General features: G+C 38.3%; 2 protein-coding genes and 1 pseudogene across 2 annotated transcripts; all 3 read right to left on the bottom strand.

Annotated features, from left to right (window-relative positions):
• Positions 1–964: 964 nt before the first annotated feature.
• LOC148478931 (nodal homolog 2-A-like) lies at positions 965–4,622 on the bottom strand. The gene is given in 5 exon segments (XM_088455205.1): positions 965–1,117; positions 1,367–1,595; positions 1,793–2,253; positions 2,998–3,085; positions 4,588–4,622. Coding segments are annotated over 5 exon segments (966 nt in total).
• Positions 4,623–5,625: 1,003 nt separating this feature from the next.
• Positions 5,626–7,709, bottom strand: LOC148478930 (nodal homolog 2-A-like). The gene is made up of 3 exons (XM_088455156.1): positions 7,424–7,709; positions 6,220–6,941; positions 5,626–5,959 (listed from the first exon to the last, which is right to left on the bottom strand). Exons 1-3 carry the CDS (start codon positions 7,707–7,709, stop codon positions 5,807–5,809), a joined length of 1,161 nt encoding a protein of 386 aa, XP_088311282.1. The 3' UTR covers positions 5,626–5,806.
• Positions 7,710–9,339: 1,630 nt separating this feature from the next.
• On the bottom strand, positions 9,340–11,491 carry LOC148478929 (nodal homolog 2-A-like; annotated as a pseudogene).
• Positions 11,492–19,511: the final 8,020 nt, after the last annotated feature.

The following is a 19,511-nucleotide window of genomic DNA, read 5'->3' as shown; positions in this document are numbered from 1 at the left end:
CCCGCACACCCTTCTCCCATTCTATGTACGCCAGCACTGAGAAGTCAGAGTATATCTGAACAGACTGTATTCTCGATAGCAATAAATTGGACTTAAAATTGTATTTGGTATGAATACAATAAAGATTTTTTTACCAAAATAAAACTGACGAGATGTAAATTTATTGTAACCATGCATGAACTTTACATTTCTCAAATGTCTTTGGTGTTAGTAAAGCTCTGTACTTCCAAACTTACCTACCTACATCTCATTAGTTCCTTCTGTCCTTTATTGCATAACATGTCACACCCAACCTTAATATAAACATTTAGTTGTCAGACCTTCACCTTTAACACAGCTGTTTGCTGTCATCAGACTCATGAAGCTAAAACTACACCCAACAAAAACATTACAAACTCAATACTATAGATGAATTTAGAGATAAAACACAGTTAACTTAATTTAATTTGGTAATATAAAATAAGTGCAAATATGTCAATAAATACAAAAATAAAGTTATTACATTACATGCTGCAACTCCTAACAATCTATATATCTATTAGTAGTGCAGTACAATTGAAAACTGTATCAATAACTTGTACCAGGGCCGTAACTAGAGTGGTGCAACCAGTACCATGGCACAGGGCACCGCAGGGCAGGGGGCGCTGTTCGGACCTGTCCATTTTCCTGTTTATTATCATTCACACTTGTAGCTTTCTCTTTTATCCTCAGCATCTCCTGGCCACCCCTGTCTCTTCCCTGCCCCTTCTCATGAGGCCATGGCCCTTTTTCAGGTGCACTGTCTTATGTCTTTATTTTAAAAATGGGGGAGGGGGCGCCAATGCTCTCTTTGGCACAGGCCACCAAAAAGTCTAAATTAGGCTCTGACTTGTACACACACTTTATGAACCCTTTAGGCCACTTTTGCATCAGACAGGTTAGTAGCTCTCATATGTCCATCAGATATACATAAATGCATGTATCCTCAATGACATCCACATTCCTCTACAATCATATCTTCATGATGTTTCATCACCATCTCCCCGTCCTTGTACATCATCATGGACAGGGGTCTCATCTTGACTGGAGCACAGGAGAAACATTCTACTCTCTCCGAATTGTATAATTTCACCAAACTCTGCAAAATGAAAACCAAGAAAGAAAACATTACTTTCTCTTAAGAAGTAGAACATTTATATCTTAATTTTGCAAACATTTAAATACTCATGTAAGGTAGTACCTAATATGTATAAATAATTATTTTAAAATAGTTATTTTTGCAATCATTTAAAATTCTTTACTTTATTTACAAAGAGATTTAAGGAATGCAAGTTAAAAAAATATATAAATTCAAAGCATCCATATTAAATAAAAGAAGTAAAATTACCTTGATGTAGGCATGATTTGTTGGCTTGAGGCTTTCACTTACGGGGATGGGACAGGCTCCTTCACATCTGTATGCATTGAATGTTTTGGGGTAGATACTTTGGTTGCACCATCCAATCTTTTCAAAGTCCACTATCATATCCACTCTTCTGCACAGGGGTCTCCCATCTTCATCGGGCCTGGGGATATTGCTATGCATTATAATGCTTTGCTTTGCATGTCTGGTGTTCCTTTACAGTGTGATGAGTTAAGTCTAGGGATATTGGGTTAACACTGCTCAGGAAAAGGAGAAGTGAATATTGCAAGGATCTACAAAATTGTATACGTTATATGGCACATATGGCTAAATAAAATAAATTTTGTATTTCTTTGTCATGCCCAAGGGTTGGATTTGGTTGGAACAGGTGTGGGAGGCTGAAGAGGAGACTTGGGAGACATGGATTTCTACATATCAGTCTTGGTTTTTCTCTATGGTGACATTATATACTTTGAGGATTCCACTGTCTGGATGAGCTTGGGATATCCATGGAGGTTAGTGGAAGGTTTGTCCTTGATAAACACTACCAATACAACTCTGCCAGTAGATAAATCTCCACAGCTGGTCTCCTGATCTATATCTGTTATGTCCATATCATCACTATATGTTTCCTGGTGGAAATTCTGTCTGTGGTGAAGATAATAATTAAGCTTTTTGGTAAGGTTAAAGACTTTCCAGGAGGATTCCAGAGGAATAGCGGACATTGTAGGCAGTGATCCAAGGAAGATCTTATCTTGACCATCATCACTGTGATATATGTCTATATTCACAGGCTGAGTTTTCTTCAGCTGTATCTCATTATTGGTGAAGATGGATGAAATTTCAAAGGACAGAGCCCAGCGATTGTCCACCTAGGAGTAACCTGATAATATCCAATAATGCAAACAATTGCATATGATTTTACACTACTGATATAAGGAATACTGTAACTCCATAACCAAAAACTCAGCCTGATCACTACATATACATGAACAATATAGCTGTGTGAAATCACAAACACTAGCCGACAGTAATATTATGCAAAGTATATCTCACAGTTTTTACCAGCTATCTAGTGATGGGTATTTTTACAGTATGCAACTTATTACTTTTACTTTCATACTGAAATGTATATACCTTTCACTTATCAAGGCTACAAATGGAGCTTAAATTTAATTTCTTTCTGTCTTTATATATATATATATATATATATGTATATACTGTATATACACTTATATGTATATACACTAATACATTAACTAAGAACCCACCAGAGCAGAATACTACAAGAATATGAGTACCTCTGATATTTAAGGACTAAGGGGTCTATGTACTAAGCCTTTGAGAGAGGTAAAGTGGACAGAGATAAAGTACCAACCAAATAGCTCCTAACGATCTTTTTATAGGCTGTGTTTGAATAATGACAATTAGAAGCTGATTGGTTGGTACTTTATCTCTGTCCACTTTACCTCTCTCCAAGGCTTAGTACAGAGACCCCTTAGTTACCTCATCTAACTCCAAAAAAAATAATTTTATGTAGTTTTCAGTGGAATTATCCTTTAACAAATAATAGGATCAATCATAATGTAACATGATAGGAGAAATGATAAATGAATAATTTCTGTAGTTTTGGCAGTGAGACTTAGCGCAGTGTCACTATCTTGAAGGACAGAATGTTCCAGGCTGGATAGATCTGTCTCAGTCCTCAATCAAATTATGTATTTTTACAGTATATAGATGAAAACCTAATAACCTAAAATTAAAATACAATGGAAATCAAGTATATTATTTTGCTTGTATTCATGCAGAAATACTGTCTTACAGGCACTTACATTAAATATAAGTTTCATGAACAGATACATATACCAACTAATGTCCATGTTTCATTGACACAATAGAAAAACAAATGTCTATGACCTTGAAAGTCTTTGAAGTTGAGGTCATTAGGATGAAAGGTCACAGGTGTGGGCATTAGAGCTTTTCATCCAAAGTATTATATAGTGATGGGAACCCCAGTATACCACTTCTTTCCTTGTCATGCTTAATTAGACTGGACTCAGTTATGTGTCTGACCCATAACAAATAATGAATTAGAGCTCAGCTGTTTCTATGTGATTCTAAATGTGATTTTAATAATCTAAGGACCTGAGGTAAATAAATAGTTAATTTTATTACTATAACCAAACTGACACATAAATGCAATAGTTGTTTCATTCTTATTACAATTTGCATTAATATTTATCTTCTATTTTGAAAACTGTGTATACAGACAATGGGGGTAATTCAGAGGTGAATGCTATTTCAGTAGTGGCTGTGTCTTTTGTCGCAGCCACTACAGCGATTCTATTCTACCACGGCTGATGGACATCCTAGTGAGACGCCCACCAGCTGCAGCACAAATCCACCAATGTGTGTATAAGACGTACTATCAGTGTACCAATGGCCACTGCATCAGACACCTGCCCTACGACAAGGGTACAATGTCCGACTGAACATGGCCGCCAGTGTGGGTGCAAATGCAACTCTAGACACAGTCACTGACACCAACATGACTATGTCTGGCAGATACTCTCTCTGTTACCACACAGAAACGCTCCTTAAAATTGCATGGGTCTGGTAGCGCAGTGCGGCATGGACACATGTGCAGAAGGAAACCATCGGCCACTTGCGCCCGATGAATTCCCTGCATCCATCTCTGAATCACCCCCCGTGTGATGAGATAAGTCTATAGAAAGGGGGTTAATACTGGTCAGTGAAAGGAGAAGTGAATATTGCATGGATCTACACATTCTATTATGATATATGCAGGGGCGTCTTAAGAGAGGAGGGGGCCCGTGTGCACTCGCATACGGGGCCCCCTCCTCTCTCCCCGGTGGCTGGCAGCCGACTGATGCGGCTAGCCAGCCACCAGAGCATTAGTAGACTCCGGGCACTAGAGTGTGCCCAGAGTCTACTGCGTATACGCAGAACACCGGAATATGGCCGCAGCGGCCATTCTTCCGGTGTTCTGAGCAGCACTGACACCCGTCGCAGGACCACGGACAGGTAAGTTTAAAAATATATGGGTGCAGTGTGTGCGGTGCGGGGCCCCCTGGACCTGGGGGCCGTGAGCCCCGCACACACTGCACCCACTATAGATATGCCACTGGATATATGCCATATAGTATAAGGCCAGACAATTTTATTGTTTTCGAAATATTTTATACCATACTGAAGTGTGATTTTGAGAAGGATTATTCATATTGGTCCTGTGTATACAGACAGTGTGATAAGATACGTCCAGGGATATGGGGTTAACACTGCTCAGGGAAAGAAGAATGCATATTGCATGGATCTACAAATCTGTACACGATAAATGCCACTTACTGTATGGCCACACAAAATCATTTGAATGTTTTCTGAATTTTGTATAAATATATAACTGTAAGGTGTAATTCTGAGAAGTCAGAATATATCTGAACAAACTGTATTCTCAATTGCAATAAACTGGGCTGAAAAATTTACTTGTTCTCAATATAATGAAGATCTCTTTAACAAGAGTAAACTTGGCAAGATGTAAATTTTTTGTAACCATGGATGAACTCTAAGTTCCTAAAATGTCTTTGGTGTCAGAAGAGCTCTGTTCTTATGTGAAATATTTTAAGATTATTGGACGCCCACTGCTGCCTTCTCATATCCATCTGAGGACATAGAACAGCTGAAACATCGGGATCATCAGTGCAGATCAGGCAGCCATGCAGCTTCAACATCACATCTGACCTGTCTCATACACTGCGTCTCTCCTGACATGCTGTGACCTCTCATGCTCCGAAGGAGATCGCAATAGCTAATTTATGCACACGCATGAAATGCCGTGTAAATGGTCAGACACGCCTGCATTTCTTTAACCACTCCCAAATGCTGACTACCTGTCACTCTGTTTGCAAGTGAATCCTCTGTGTCAGCATAATAGCATTCCAATCACTGCACGTGCGCAGTACACCTTTCACACATGTGCAATGGCTAAAAATCTTTCGAAACTGTGTAAATATTGGCATTGTGTAAATATCGGAAACAGGCCCTCAGTTCATAGACCATCACCTTTACCATAGCTGTTTGGTGCCATCAGACTAATGCCACTAAAACTACACCCTATAATTATATTACTAACTCTAAACTGTTAAATTCACAGATAAAATAGTTGATTTAATTTAATTTTATTTGGTCATTTACAATAAGTGCAAATATTTCATTAAATACAAATATAAAGTCATTACATTACATAAGCCAACTCCTGACAATCTACACATCTATTAGTAGTGCAGTACAATTGAAAACTGGCTCAATGATTTGTACACACACTTTGTGAATCTTTTAGGCAACTTTTGCATCAGACAGGTTAGTAGCTCTCATATGGTCATCAGGTATACATAAATGCATTCATCCTCAGTGACATCCACATTCCTCTACAATCATATCTTCATGATGTTTCATCACCACCTCCCCGTCCTCGTACATCATCATGGACAGGGGTCTCATCTTCACTGGAGCACAGGAGAAACATTCTACTCTCTCCGAATTGTATAATTTCACCAAACTCTGCAAAATAAAAACCGAGAAAGAAAACATTAAATTCTATTAAGAAATAGAACATTTATTTCTTCATTCTACAAACATTTAAAAATATGGTAGTACTTAATGTGTATAATTAATTTTACAAAGTTATTTTGGCAATTATTTTAAAATATTTACTTTATCTAAAAGGAGATTTAAGGAATGCAAGTTCTAAAATATTAAAATACAAAATATAATTATTTTTTTTTAAATCTTATTAAATAAATAATAGAAGTAAAAATTACCTTGATGTAGGCATGATTTGTTGGCTTGAGGCTTTCACTTAGGGGGATGGGACAGGCTCCTTCACATCTGTATGCATTGAATGATTTGGGGTAGATAATTTGGTTCCCCCATCCAATCTTTTCAAAGTCCACAAACATATCCACTCTTCTACACAAGGGTCTCCCATCTTCTTCTGGCCTGGGGATGATGCTATGCATTATAATGCTGTGCTTTGCATGTCTGGTATTCCTGGATTTCCGCATATCAGACTTAGTTCTTCTCTCTGGTGACATTACGTATTTTGAGGATTCCACTGTGTGGATGAGGTTGGGATATCCATTAAGGTTAGTAGAAGGTTTGTCCTTGATAAACACTACCAATACAACTCTGTCAGTAGATAAATCTCCACAGCTGGTCTCCTGATCTATATCTGTTATGTCCTTATCATCACTATATGCTTCCTGGTGCAAATTCTGTCTGTGGTGAAGATAATAATTAAGCTTTTTGGTAAGGTTAAAGACTTTCCAAGAGGGTCCCAGAGGAATAGAGGACATTGTAGGCAATGATCCAAGGAAGATTTTTTCTCGACCATCTTCACTGTGATAGATGTCTATATTCACAGGATGAGTTTTCTTCAAAGAAGGAAAATGAATCCTCAACTCTGCCAACTGTATCTCATTATTGCTGGAGATGGAGGAAATGTCAAAGGACAGAGCCCAACGATTGTCCACTACAGAGCAACCTGATAGAGACACAAGAAGTACAAAGTCAATAACCAACAATGCAAAACAATTGCATATGATTTTACACTGCTGATGTAAGGCATAACTCCATAACCAAATAGCCTGATTACTACATATACATGAAGCTAAGAAACAATATAGCTGCATACAGTCACAAACACTAGTCTACAGCAATATTATTCAATGCATAAGTCAGTTTTTATTTGGTGTTTAGTGGTTGATACATTTGCAGTAAACAACAAATTACTTTCATATTGAATTATATATACTTTTTACTTATCAAGGCAAGAAAAAGTTTTAAATCTATCTATCGATCTATCTATCTAAGGGCATTTGAGTACCTTTAATATGTAAAGTTTATGTTATATTTTACCTAACTCCACCAAAACCATCTTATTTAGTTTATCAGTAGATATCTAGTACTGATAAAAAATGTAAGACATGTCAACAGAAATAATAAATTAATAGAGTCTGTACTTACTTTTGGCAGTGATGCTTAGCACAGTGTCACTATCTTGAAGGACAGAATGTTCCAGGCTGGATAGATCTGTCTCATTCCCTATGAGGAGGTCCTTGTACAGCTGTATCATGTAGGGAGGGTGCTTCATACTCTGAGAGTGCGGTTTTCCATGCAGGCTGAATGATGTCTGTGATCCATAGTGTGCCTCCTGAAGAGGGATCCTGGCTTGTTTCCCTGACGTAGGAGGGAGCATTCCCTGAACCATTGAGATGATTATGAGACCAAAGGTGGAGATCAGCCAGGCCATCCCTGTACAGCAGCGCTTCTGTAGGATCTCCCCTTATGTTCTGTTTTAGGAGATGCTGCTCTGATGATCTCCAAGTCTGAACTGAGGTGCTGAGAATTATCTCAATATTTATGTTGTATGATCAAAGCTTTATGTTCTCACCTGTGACCTTTTATCACAATGACCATAACTTCAAAGACACAATAGGTCAATGACATGTAACAAATCTCTTGTTATGCTAATCACACACACATAAAACACCCTATTGGATAAATATGTATATCATATGTATATAAATAGAAACTGCAGTACTAGGAGAAAGTGCATATTAAATAAATAAGCGAAATGTAGATCTTAAAACACTTATCTTTAACGCAAATGTCTACTTTCATGGCAACCTGAATGTACACACAAATATAATAGCAGTGTTTTAGGATTTTTAAAATATAGATGAATTTAGGAAATGCTTTGGATTATTCAATTAAATGCATTGCTTGCATTGTCATTATTCCTGTTCCTAAAACCTTTTTTATAATACTTATTATACAATATTTAAAGTGGTTTTTTTTTTTTCAAAAGAAAAGTGTGTTTGAATGTAATCTCTATAATGATTTGTCTATATATGTAACTATGTCAATATTAGTTGCACAGCACAAAGGTGAAAGTTATCTATATTAAATAATAATGTATAGCAAATATTTTTTATATGTCTTTCCAAGTAAAATGAAGAGATTCAAGGAACCAAAGGTATTTTTGTTAATACAATTAAATATTTAAAACCGAATAACCTTGCATTAAAATACAATGGCAATTATTGAAAAAGTTTCTTCTTTGCTAATACTCATGTACAATTACTGTCTTATAGGCACTTACTTTAAATATTAGTTTTATGAAGATACTGATAACAACTAATGTACATGATCCATTGACATAATTGGAAAACAAATGTGTATTGTGATATGACATTGACAGGTCATTAAGATGAAAAGTCACAGATGTAGGTAGTAAGTAGAGCTTTATAACCAAAGATTATATAGGGATGGAATCCCCAGTATATCACTTGTCGTTGTCATGCTTAATTAGACTGGACTCAGTTATGTTTCTCACCCAAAACATATAATGAATTAGAGCTCAGTTGTTTCTATCAGGGATGTACAGTCAGGGTAGGCAGGGGAGGCAGAGCCTCATACTCCCTCCTCTATCATACTCCCTGTCATGCTTCAGAGCCATTATAAATGTAATTTAATCAAATAAGGAAATAATGAGGCAAATATATAGTCAATTTCAATACTATAACTGCCATATAAATGCAACATTTGTTTAATTTGCATAACAATATGCTTTATTATTTATCTTCTATTTTGAAAGCTGATAAATGTAAAGATTATACAAGATTATATAAGACCTGTGTCTATTTACAGTGTGATGAGATAAGTCCAGGGATACTGGGTTAACACTGCCCAGTGAAAGGAGAAATGAATATTGCATAGATCTACAAAATTGTATATGGTATATGGCACACATGGCCAAACAAAATAATTTAAGTATTTCTTTGTCATGCCTGAGGGTTGGATTTTTTTGGAACAGGTGTGGTAGGCTGAAGAGGAGACTTGGGAGACATTGATTTCTGCATATCAGTCTTGGTTCTTCTCTACGGTGACATTACATACTTTGAGGATTCCACTGTCTGGTTGAGCTTGGGATATCCATGGAGGTTAGTAGAAGGCTTGTCCTTGATAAACACCACCAATACAACTCTGCCAGTAGATAAATCTCCACAGCTGGTCTCCTGATCTGTATCTGGCATTTCCTTATCATCACTATATGCTTCCTGGTGCAAATTCTGTCTGTGGTGAAGATAATAATTAAGCTTTTTGGTAAGGTTATAAACTTTCCAGGTGATTCCCAGAATAATAGAGGACATTGTAGACAATGATCCAAGGAATATCTTATCTTGACCATCTTTACTATGATAGATGTCCAGATTAACATGATGAGTTTTCTTCAAAGAAGGAAAATGAATCCTCAACTCTACCAACTGTATCTCATTATTGTTGGAGATGGAGGAAATGTCAAAGGACAGAGCCCAACGATTGTCCACTACAGAGCAACCTGATAGGAACACAAGAAGCACAAAATCAATAACCAACAATGCAAAAAAATTGCATATGATTTTATACTGCTGATGTAAGGCACAACTTCATAACCAAATACTCAGCCTCATTACTACATACTGTATACATGAAAGTAAGGAGTAATATAGCTGCATGCAGTCACAAACGCTAGTCTACAGCAATATTATTCAATGCATAAGTCAGTTTTTATTTGGTGAACAGTGGTTGATACATTTGCAGTAAACAACAAATTACTTTCATATTGGAATATATATACCTTTTACTTATTAAGGCTACAAAAAGAGTTTTAAATCTATCTATCTATCTATCTATCTATCTAAGGACACGTGAGTACCTTTAATATGTAAAGTGTATGTTATCTTTCACCAAACTCAACCAAAACCATTTTATTTAGTTTATCAGCAGATTTATCCTCTACTGATAAAAAATGTAAGACATATCAACAGAAATAATAAATTAATAGAGTCTGTACTTACTTTTGGCAGTGAGTCTTAACACAGTGTCACTATCTTGAAGGACAGAATGTTCCAGGCTGGATAGATCTGTCTCATTCCCTATGATGAGGTCCTTGTACAGCTGCATCATGTAGGTAGGGTGCTTCATACTCTGAGAGTGCATTTTCCCATGCAGGCTGAATGACGTCTGTGATCCATAGTGTGCCTGCTGAAGAGGGATCCTGGCTTGTTTCCTAACATAGGAGGAGGCATTCCCTGAACCAATGAGATGATTATGAGCCCAAAGGTGGAGATCAGCCAGGCCCTCCCTGTACAGCAGCGCTTCTGTAGGAACTCCCCTTATGTTCTGTCTTTGGAGATGCTGCTCTGATCATCTCCAAGTCTGAACTAAAGGTCCCCATACATCTGCGACGGATTGTCGCGATTGGATCGGAAATGCCGACCAGCATCCATCAATGTTCCGCGATCCGTTGCAGGATCGGTGAAATTCTACATGTCAAATTTCACTGATCTGCCAATCACAATAATTTTTTGATCGTGATCGGCATATCTGTGAATTCTAACATGTTGGATTTCAGCGAACCTGCGATGCTGAATTGCAGGATCGCTACATCGCGACGATCCGTCGCAGATGTTTGGGGCCCATTAGGTGCTGAGAATTATCTCCATATTATGTTGTATGATTAAAGCTTCATGTTTACACCTGTGACCTTTTATCATAATGATCATAACTTCAAAGACCCAAAAGGTCAATAACAGGTAACAAAGCCACTGTTATGCTAATCAGACACACATATTGCATCCTTTTGAATAAATATGTAAGCCATTAGAATAGAGACTTCAAGTATTAATCAAAAAACAAGAATTGCCATAATGAGAGTATGTATAAAATAATTAAGTGAAAGATCTCAAAAGCTTTTCTTAACACAAATGTCTATTTTCATGGTAAATATACACACAAATATAATGGAGTAAGGGCCTGATTTAGAGATTCTATTCTAACGCAGTCGCAGCTGCAATTTTACACAGAACACAGCTGCAAATATATGCTAATGTTTACAGAACTAACCCGAGTATAAGGACGCCCCCTGCTGCCTTTTCATATCCATCCGATGACGTACAACAGTGTAAATATTGGGAACATCGACAAAGATCGGGCGGCCACACAGCTTGTAAATCACATCTGACCTGCCTCAAACACTGCAGCTCTCATGCTGCGAAGATAATCGCAAAGGCTTATTTATGCATGCCCATGAAATGGCGTTTAAAGTGTCTGACACACCTGCATTTGCCTAACCTCCCACAATGCTGAGCTGACTACCTGTCACTCACTTTGCAAATGAATCCTCATTGCGAGAGCAATCACAGTGCAATTGCTACAGGAGTGCAGTGCGACTTACACGCATGTGCAATGGCTAACAATCACTCCATCTGTGCATTGGATAAATCTCTGAATCAGGCACTAAATATGAATTGCCATGAGTTCTGTACTGTGAAATCACGGGTTGCATTAATGAGTATTTCATGAAGCACACTCCCAATTTCTGGTGAAGTCAATACAAATGGCAAGTTATGGATATCGGGGCTATGCCACATGTTAACGCTGCAGTGCTAAAACTGTGAATTGCATAAAACAGAGGGGAAATCATCCTGAATCCTAAAATAGTAGCAAATAAAATAGCAGAACAGTGTAAAAGGCTGTTGTTAGTTGTTAGTAATAGAGGCTGTGAGAAGAAGTCAAATGGTTATTTTTTTTACTTTTATTAGTACAGGAAGGGTGAAAGCCAGCGAGTGTATTCAGCAAATAATAATGTTTATAGTACACTGGAGTACATGAACATTTCTAGATTGTGATTTTAAGTGTATACACTAGTTATTTCTAAAACTTTCAAGTCCCATTTGCAAGTTTAAAAACCTCATTCCTAATAATACTCACATCGGCATATATTTCTTACATCATCAAACACATTACTCTTCTTTTTAGAGTAAATGAGGTGAAAAAATTTTTTTGCCCATATTTCACTATTTAAACACCTCTAAATATACTATTCCTCATCAGGAACGGTGTGAACTAGTGAGAGTGCACAGCACCATTTTTTACATTATAACAAGAACTTTTTTTTAATTTTCATCTAGCCCGGAGGCATGGCAGGTTCTAGATCAAGTGGAGCCAAGGACAAGAATTTCCTTTGGCGCCCCCCCACATACACTCACTGCCCAATGTTATTACACACACACTGCCCAATGGTATTACACACGCACTGCCCAATGGTATTACACATGCACTGCCCCCATAGCCACCCACATTGCCCTATAGCCTGCTCACATTGTGACACACACCGCCCCTATAACCTACCCCACACAAACGACTCCATTCCCAGCCCCATAGCCATACACCATGCCCCATAGTCTGCCCCCATAGCCACACACACTGCCCTTATAGTCACACACACTGCCCCATAGCCTGCCCTTATAGCCACACACACTGCCCAATAGCTTTGCCCCATAGCCAGATACACTGCCCCCTTAGCCTGCCCCTATAGCCACACACACTGCCCCATAGCCCACCCCCATAGTAACACACCCTGCCCAATAGCCTGCCCCCCACCCCCATAGTAACACACGCTGCCCAATAGCCTGCTCTCCCCACCCCCATAGTAACACACACTGCCCAATAGCCTGCACCCAAAGCCACAGACAGTGTCCTATACTCTGCCCCCATAGCCACACACACTGCACCATAACCTGCTTCCATAGACACACACATTGCCTTCATAGGCACACACTGCCCCCATAGTCACATACACTGCCCTCATAGACTGCACCCATAGGCGCACACACTGCCCCCATAGTCACATACACTGCCCTCATAAGCTGCACCCATAGGCACACACACTGCCCTCATAGCCTGCTCCCACTACCACATAGTCCATAAAATATATCACTCCCTTCCCCCATGGACCTGGGTTTACGTAACTGCACCCTCAGCTGCTGCGGCATCCAGGCCAGCTAAAAGTCCACTCCCCGTACTCCTCTGTGTGGTGATGTGAGTTTAGAGGAGCCTTCTCACAGCTTACAATTAATGAATAAATACAAAGGAGGAGATAGGTCATTTTGGGCATAGGCAAACACAGTGTGTGTGGGGGTTCCAGTTGCCTAGAAACCCCCTCCCCAGCCCACACCATAACCACAATAGAAATAGAGAAATAGTAATGTAATAGAATTTTACTAGCGCTGCATGTTCTTTTGAGTATCACAAATTAAATAATTAGCACCACCTGTTGGTCTTTTAATATGTGTCAGCCAGTAATAAATACACCAGTGCACCAACTAGGAGATATGGAAAACATGCACTGTTAGTAGAGCACTGCTATAGACCATCAATAGGGTTAACTATTAATACTGTATAATAAATTAATTATTAATACTGTATAATAATACACTGTCCAGTGAATAAGATCAATTTATATATATATGTCCAGGGCAGTGCTAGGTTCTTCTGCTGCCCCCCAGACTGCCGGACTTGCTCCAATGCTCTGGAATGGTGCCCACATCTGAAATAAAAAGATTCAGCTCAGGCAGGATGACCCTACTGCCAAATCTAATGGCTTACTGTGATTGTGATCCTGTTTATGTTGGAATTATGACACACAATACAGTTTGTATGACGCATATTAAAGATGGTTAAGTGCTAATTATGCCCTCTTCATGGACTGGCCACACTCACTCTAAAATAAAGCATTTGGAAATCCCCCTCTAGAAATCCTGCGTTTGCCACTGTTGGGAGTTGCAGAGAGGGTGGTCGGTGACACACTGACAGTTATGTCATCGACACAGTTCCTCAGCCAGGCCAGACAGAGCAGCAATGCTTCTGCCAGGGGCACAGGACAAGACACATCAAGGCTACAGTGGTATGGGCGACGGCCCAGTCATTCCCTGCCTTGAGCCACCTGTTTCTGGAGGTTTGTGTAAAGGCATTTAATATTGATAGTTAAATAAATGATATTGTACCATGGGTGGACTTGATAAGATAATGAATTACATTGCCACCTTTTTGTTATATCCTTTTTCTATTACCGACATTTTTTGTTTGACTTTGCATGTAATGTAAATATGTCAGTGAGGTGAAGATAACAGTCAATAAATAATACAAAAAATTTACAAATGTAACAACTGTTTTGTATGTCATGCCTAGATAAATTCAGGTATTTATAACATTCAACTTATTTTTTCTAGTAAAAATATTTATTTGTATAAAAGAATAAATTATTGTAAGAGATTATTCTTTGCTAATACTTATGCAGAAATTCTGTCTTACAGCCACTTAAGGAAATATTAGTTCTATAAAGAGATACTTAACTCATGCCCACGTTTCTTTAACATAATAGAAAAATGTGTCTATTATATTGCCTGTCTTTGTAGTTGGGATCATGGGGAAGAGATGTTGCAGGTGTGGGCATTAGAGCGTTTGATCTAATTAATTATATACAGTAGTGAGGGAATCATCAAGATGTCACTCCAGTCCTGCTATGGTTTATAATAATGTACTCAGCTACTGTATGTTTCTGTTACAAAACATCATCATCTAGAGCTCACCCTGTAAATGAAACTTGTGCAAGTTACAGAGTCTGAGGAAAATCTGAAACACCAGGAAAAATGACATACAGTAAGGTCTGTGTGTCTGTCTGTCTGTCTATCCCATTAGAAAGTTTTAATGCTGGGGATTCCTTTGCACTGACAATCAATGATTGTTAGACATTGTTTCCAATTCCCCTGAAAATTATAGTTAATAAAATTGCAACACATGAAATACTTGTTTAAATTTAAAAAGAAAGCTGATAAAGTGATCCAGTTAAGGTTTATTCATATTAATACAACACATACAACCAGTGTGATAAGATAATTGCAGGGACACTAGAGCCAATATTGTTCAGGGAAAGGGGATGTGAATATTGCAAGGATCTACAAATGTATATACCATTTTTGGCTACAAGAAATAATTTGAGTGGCTCTTGATTAGATGGGAGCGGATTGGACTGCATGTCCGGCCGTTCGAATCCCGAAGCTGGAAGCCCGGCAGTGAAGATCCCGACAGGTGAGTAGTTTCTATATTCACTAATCTAACCCCCCCTAACCCTAACCCTCCCTTAGGGGTGCCTAACCCTAATCACCCCCCCAAGTGCCTAACTGTTATCTCCCGTGTAAGTGCCTAAATCTAACCCTCCCTTCCCCGCAGCTTAAACCTAAGTCTACCGTGAGGGTGCCTAACCATAACCTCCCCTTCCCCTAGCCTAACCTTACCCTCCCGGGGGGGTGCCTAGCACTATATCCCGCCCGGGAGCCCCTAACCTAACCCTCCCCTGGCGGCTGTCTGCGCCCGCCGCCTGGCTTACCTTCGATCGGTATGCCAGGTGTCGGGTTCCCAGCGTAGGTAAAATGACAGGTGCCAGGATTCCGACGCCTGTTATTAGACCCCTGCTGGGATTAGACAGTCGGTAAGCCGGCAGTTGGCATTTCGACCGTCACCTTCCTGACTGCATCCCGAATAGACAGTATGAATAACTATATAACTTTAAGGTGTGGCTCTTTGATTCCAGAATATATCAGGACAGACTGTCCAGATTGAAATAAACTGGGGTGAAAATTATACCTAGTCTGAATATTGTGATAACAAGACTAAACCTTGAAAATGTTGATTTATTGAAACCGTGGATGAACTCTACATAATTTATTATACAATTTGTAATCATAAACTTACATTAGTTCTATCTATCCACTATTGTCAAACATGTCAAGTCCAATCTCAAAATTTTGAGAGTATACATTCATTTTCCAGATCACCACCCACCTTTACCACAGACCAGGGTAAGTTTACTAAGCATCAATTAAAAAAAAAAAAAAAAAGATTTTAAGATTTTTCCATCAAATTTGAAATCCATAGATTTGCAAAAGGCATATTCACCAAAAAAATTGCAAAAAAAAAAATATCCTGACCAGACAGCAATATCGGAGCAAGCATTGATTATTTTAAACAGACACCAACAGAAACTCTGGATTTACTAACTGTCGAGTTTGTATACCCAATAGAAGCTGTAAAAACATCAGCTGTGAGCGATGTGTTTGGCCAAAGCACTGATCATACTGATCTGTGCAGGTTTTCTTATGTTTTAAAGAGAAGAAATGGTTAATTAAAAACAAATTAAATGCATAGGGTCCACCCCCAAAACCATAATCAGCCCTGGACCTCTCAGCTAGAGCTGGCATTGGAAAATCGGGAGAAAACACAGTGTGGGGTTGACCCTATTTTCCAAAAACTAGCACTGGGCTCAACCAGTTGTTGCAGGGCTAATGTTATAGCAAGGAGACACACAGCGTGGGGTCCCTCTGACATTACATTAACCAGCCCCAAACTAGTCAGTCCAGGGTTGAAATTCCTCGGAAGGTGTGGAAAAATAAAATGGGGTCCCCCCTCCCGAGGAACAACCAGCCCTAGGTTGAAAGCACTTCCCGGGAACCCATGGTGGTGGTGGGTGCAGGGGTAATGGTTAAATATTAGTTTATAATACAGCTGGACCACAAGTCCCAGGCAGCCAGCCCTGCCATGCAGGCACTTGTGGAACAATAAGTGCCAGCATGCCTGGACATCGAAGGCCGCTGAAACCTGTATGATGCCTGAAAAGAAAATATTAAAATAACCACAGTACACACACATGGACTTTGACATAGTTTTGCTGTTAGTTTTTACAACTGACCATTAGTAAATCTGCTGATCCTATTCTTCTCTATGTAAAAAAAACGATTGTTGGTCTGATGTTCTAAAGTGTTCTTCAGTGTTCCAAAGTCAGGTTTTTGGTCGTTTTTCGATATAAAACAGAAACTGCATTCTTAAGATTAAGTGCATAACACATTAAGTTCACAAATCTTAATTTAAGATAGAAGTTCTTAATCAGGGATACCTGTATCCCCTGTGGGTAGAAAATGTATAAGCTGGAGGTAAGAGACACCAAAACGAAAGAGCCACCAGCAATTTGTCTGTATACTGTGTATTTTATTTATTATTGTATTTTTTATATGTATATACATTTTTGTATGCATACTTAGTTATTTTTTTGAAAATAGTTTATAAAGGTTGGGATAGATGCCGTTTAATTTTTCTAATATTTTATTTTCGGACAGTAGGTGTAACCTCCTATGAGGATTACATCATATGGTCCTATTTACTTAATTTTCTAATACAAAATTATCATATCGACTAATAATTGCCAAAGGGTATAAAAAATAAATATAAAAACTAAAAGGGTACAAGCAGTTCAAAAACTAAATATAAAAACTAAAGGGGTCCAAGCAGTTCAACAGGTTGAGAACAACTGCTTTATTGCAAATGTCCATTTTTACAGTAGCTTGAAAATACACACAAACATAATAGCCATGTCGTAGGACACTTTTTATTTAATATACATACATATAATAAATGTTATTTATCATGAATATATAATATTAACAAATTAGCAAATAAACTTAAATGCTATTGCTTCACTATTTCCCTTCTCTAAAACTAATAGTACTGGTTATATAGTATATAGCATGATTTGTCTGTATGTAAATATATCAAAGTTGGCTGTACATCATTGGAATGAAAACTATGCTCAATAAATAATAATGTACAAAAGACAACTTTTTTTATATGTTTATGTCTAGATAAACTCAGATATTCATAGAACTCGACATATTTATAAATACGTCAAATCCTAAGAACCTAGCATTAATATATAACTTTTATTATAAAGGGTTATTGTTTGCTAATTCTTATGCAGAAACTGTCTTACAGCACTTAAAGGAAATATTTTATGAACAGATACTTATCTCAACTGATGTACATGCGTCATTAGCATAACAGAAAAAGTGTCTATTATGAAACTGACTTTGACTGTCTTTGAAGTTGTGGTCATTGGGATGAAAGGTCACAGGTGTAGACAGTAGAGCTTTTGATCCAAAGTATTATAAAGTGAGGGAACCCCCAGGATGCCACTGCAGTCAGTCATTGCTATGCCTAATTAGATTATACATAGTTATGTTTTTGGTCCAAAACATATAATGAATCAAAGCTATTTCTATTGAACTTGTATCAGTAACAAAGCTTGGATGAAAGACTGACTCTCCTGGAGAGAGAAACAAACTATGGGGTTTACTGTATATATTATCAAATTGTTCTCATACTGGGGATTCCCCTGCACTAATTATTTAATTTAGCCCATTTCAGACATAAGGCAATTTCTTATCCAATTGCTTTCCTCTGCAAACTTTTCGGTAGCTGATTATGCATGCAGTTATAATTTGAGATTAATGAGGCAAATAAGAAAATGAATTATAATTACTGACACAAATGCAACAGTTGTTTATTTTTAATAAGAAATATTATTTCCCTTCTATTCTAAAAGCTGATAAACCTACCCAGCTAAGGATTAATTATATGTATCCCATGTATACATATGGGTATATTTACTACAGTGCGGGATTTTTTGAGGTGGAGTTGTTGTCCATAGCAACCAATCAGATTCTAGCTATTATCTTCTAGACGGAGCTAGATAAATAATAAGTAGAATCTAATTGGTTGCTATGGGCAACAACTACACTTCTAAAAAAAAACCCACTTTAGTTAATATACCTCATAGAGGGACTGATTCAGAGATGAACCCAATGGCGAAAATGGTGATTACATGTGCAGATCAAATAATTGTTTACTATTGCGCATGCATATAAACCATCTTGCACGTGCGCAGCGTTCGCATTGCAATTGCGGATGCACATCGGAACACATCGCTGTGATTGACAGGTAGTCAGTGTTTGGGGGTGGTGACAGGGGTGTGGTCAGAAAAACGCAGACGTGCCTGTTCGATTAAACGCTATTACATGGGCGTGCATAAATTAGCCAGTGCGAGTCCATACGCAGCATGAGAGCCCTCTGCGTGAGAGGAGAGCTGCCGAGACTGCGGCTGGTCAGACCTTCCGCAAGGGCAAGATGGTAGCCGATGTGTGTCGATGGTATCGATATGTGTGCAGGTGTGCGTCATTGCATGCAGGTAAGAAGGCAGCAGTGGGCATCTTTATGCTCAGGTGATCTTTACAGAGATTAGTACATTTTCGCAGCTGCGTTACATATGAAAATGCAGCTGCGATCGCATTAGCATCCATCTCTGAATCAGCCCCAGAATGCTATGAGGAGCACTGGCATT

The sequence above is a fragment of the Taudactylus pleione genome, unplaced genomic scaffold, assembly GCF_031769625.1.
Source record: "Taudactylus pleione unplaced genomic scaffold, aTauple2 ptg000644l, whole genome shotgun sequence".
Classification (NCBI taxonomy): Eukaryota; Metazoa; Chordata; class Amphibia; order Anura; family Myobatrachidae; genus Taudactylus; species Taudactylus pleione.
The sequence above is the reverse complement of the archived record's forward strand: the minus strand, read 5'-3'. Positions and strand labels throughout refer to the sequence as shown.

Excerpts from the sequence above, each read along its gene's own strand:
- LOC148478930 (XM_088455156.1), bottom strand. The coding sequence starts at position 7,709 with ATGGCCTGGCTGATCTCCACCTTTGGTCTCATAATCATCTCAATGGTT. Across the intron at positions 6,942-7,423 it reads GCTAAGCATCACTGCCAAAA|GTTGCTCTGTAGTGGACAAT; the intron begins GTAAGTACAGAC and ends TGTCTCTATCAG. Across the intron at positions 5,960-6,219 it reads CAAATCATGCCTACATCAAG|AGTTTGGTGAAATTATACAA; the intron begins GTAATTTTTACT and ends TTTATTTTGCAG.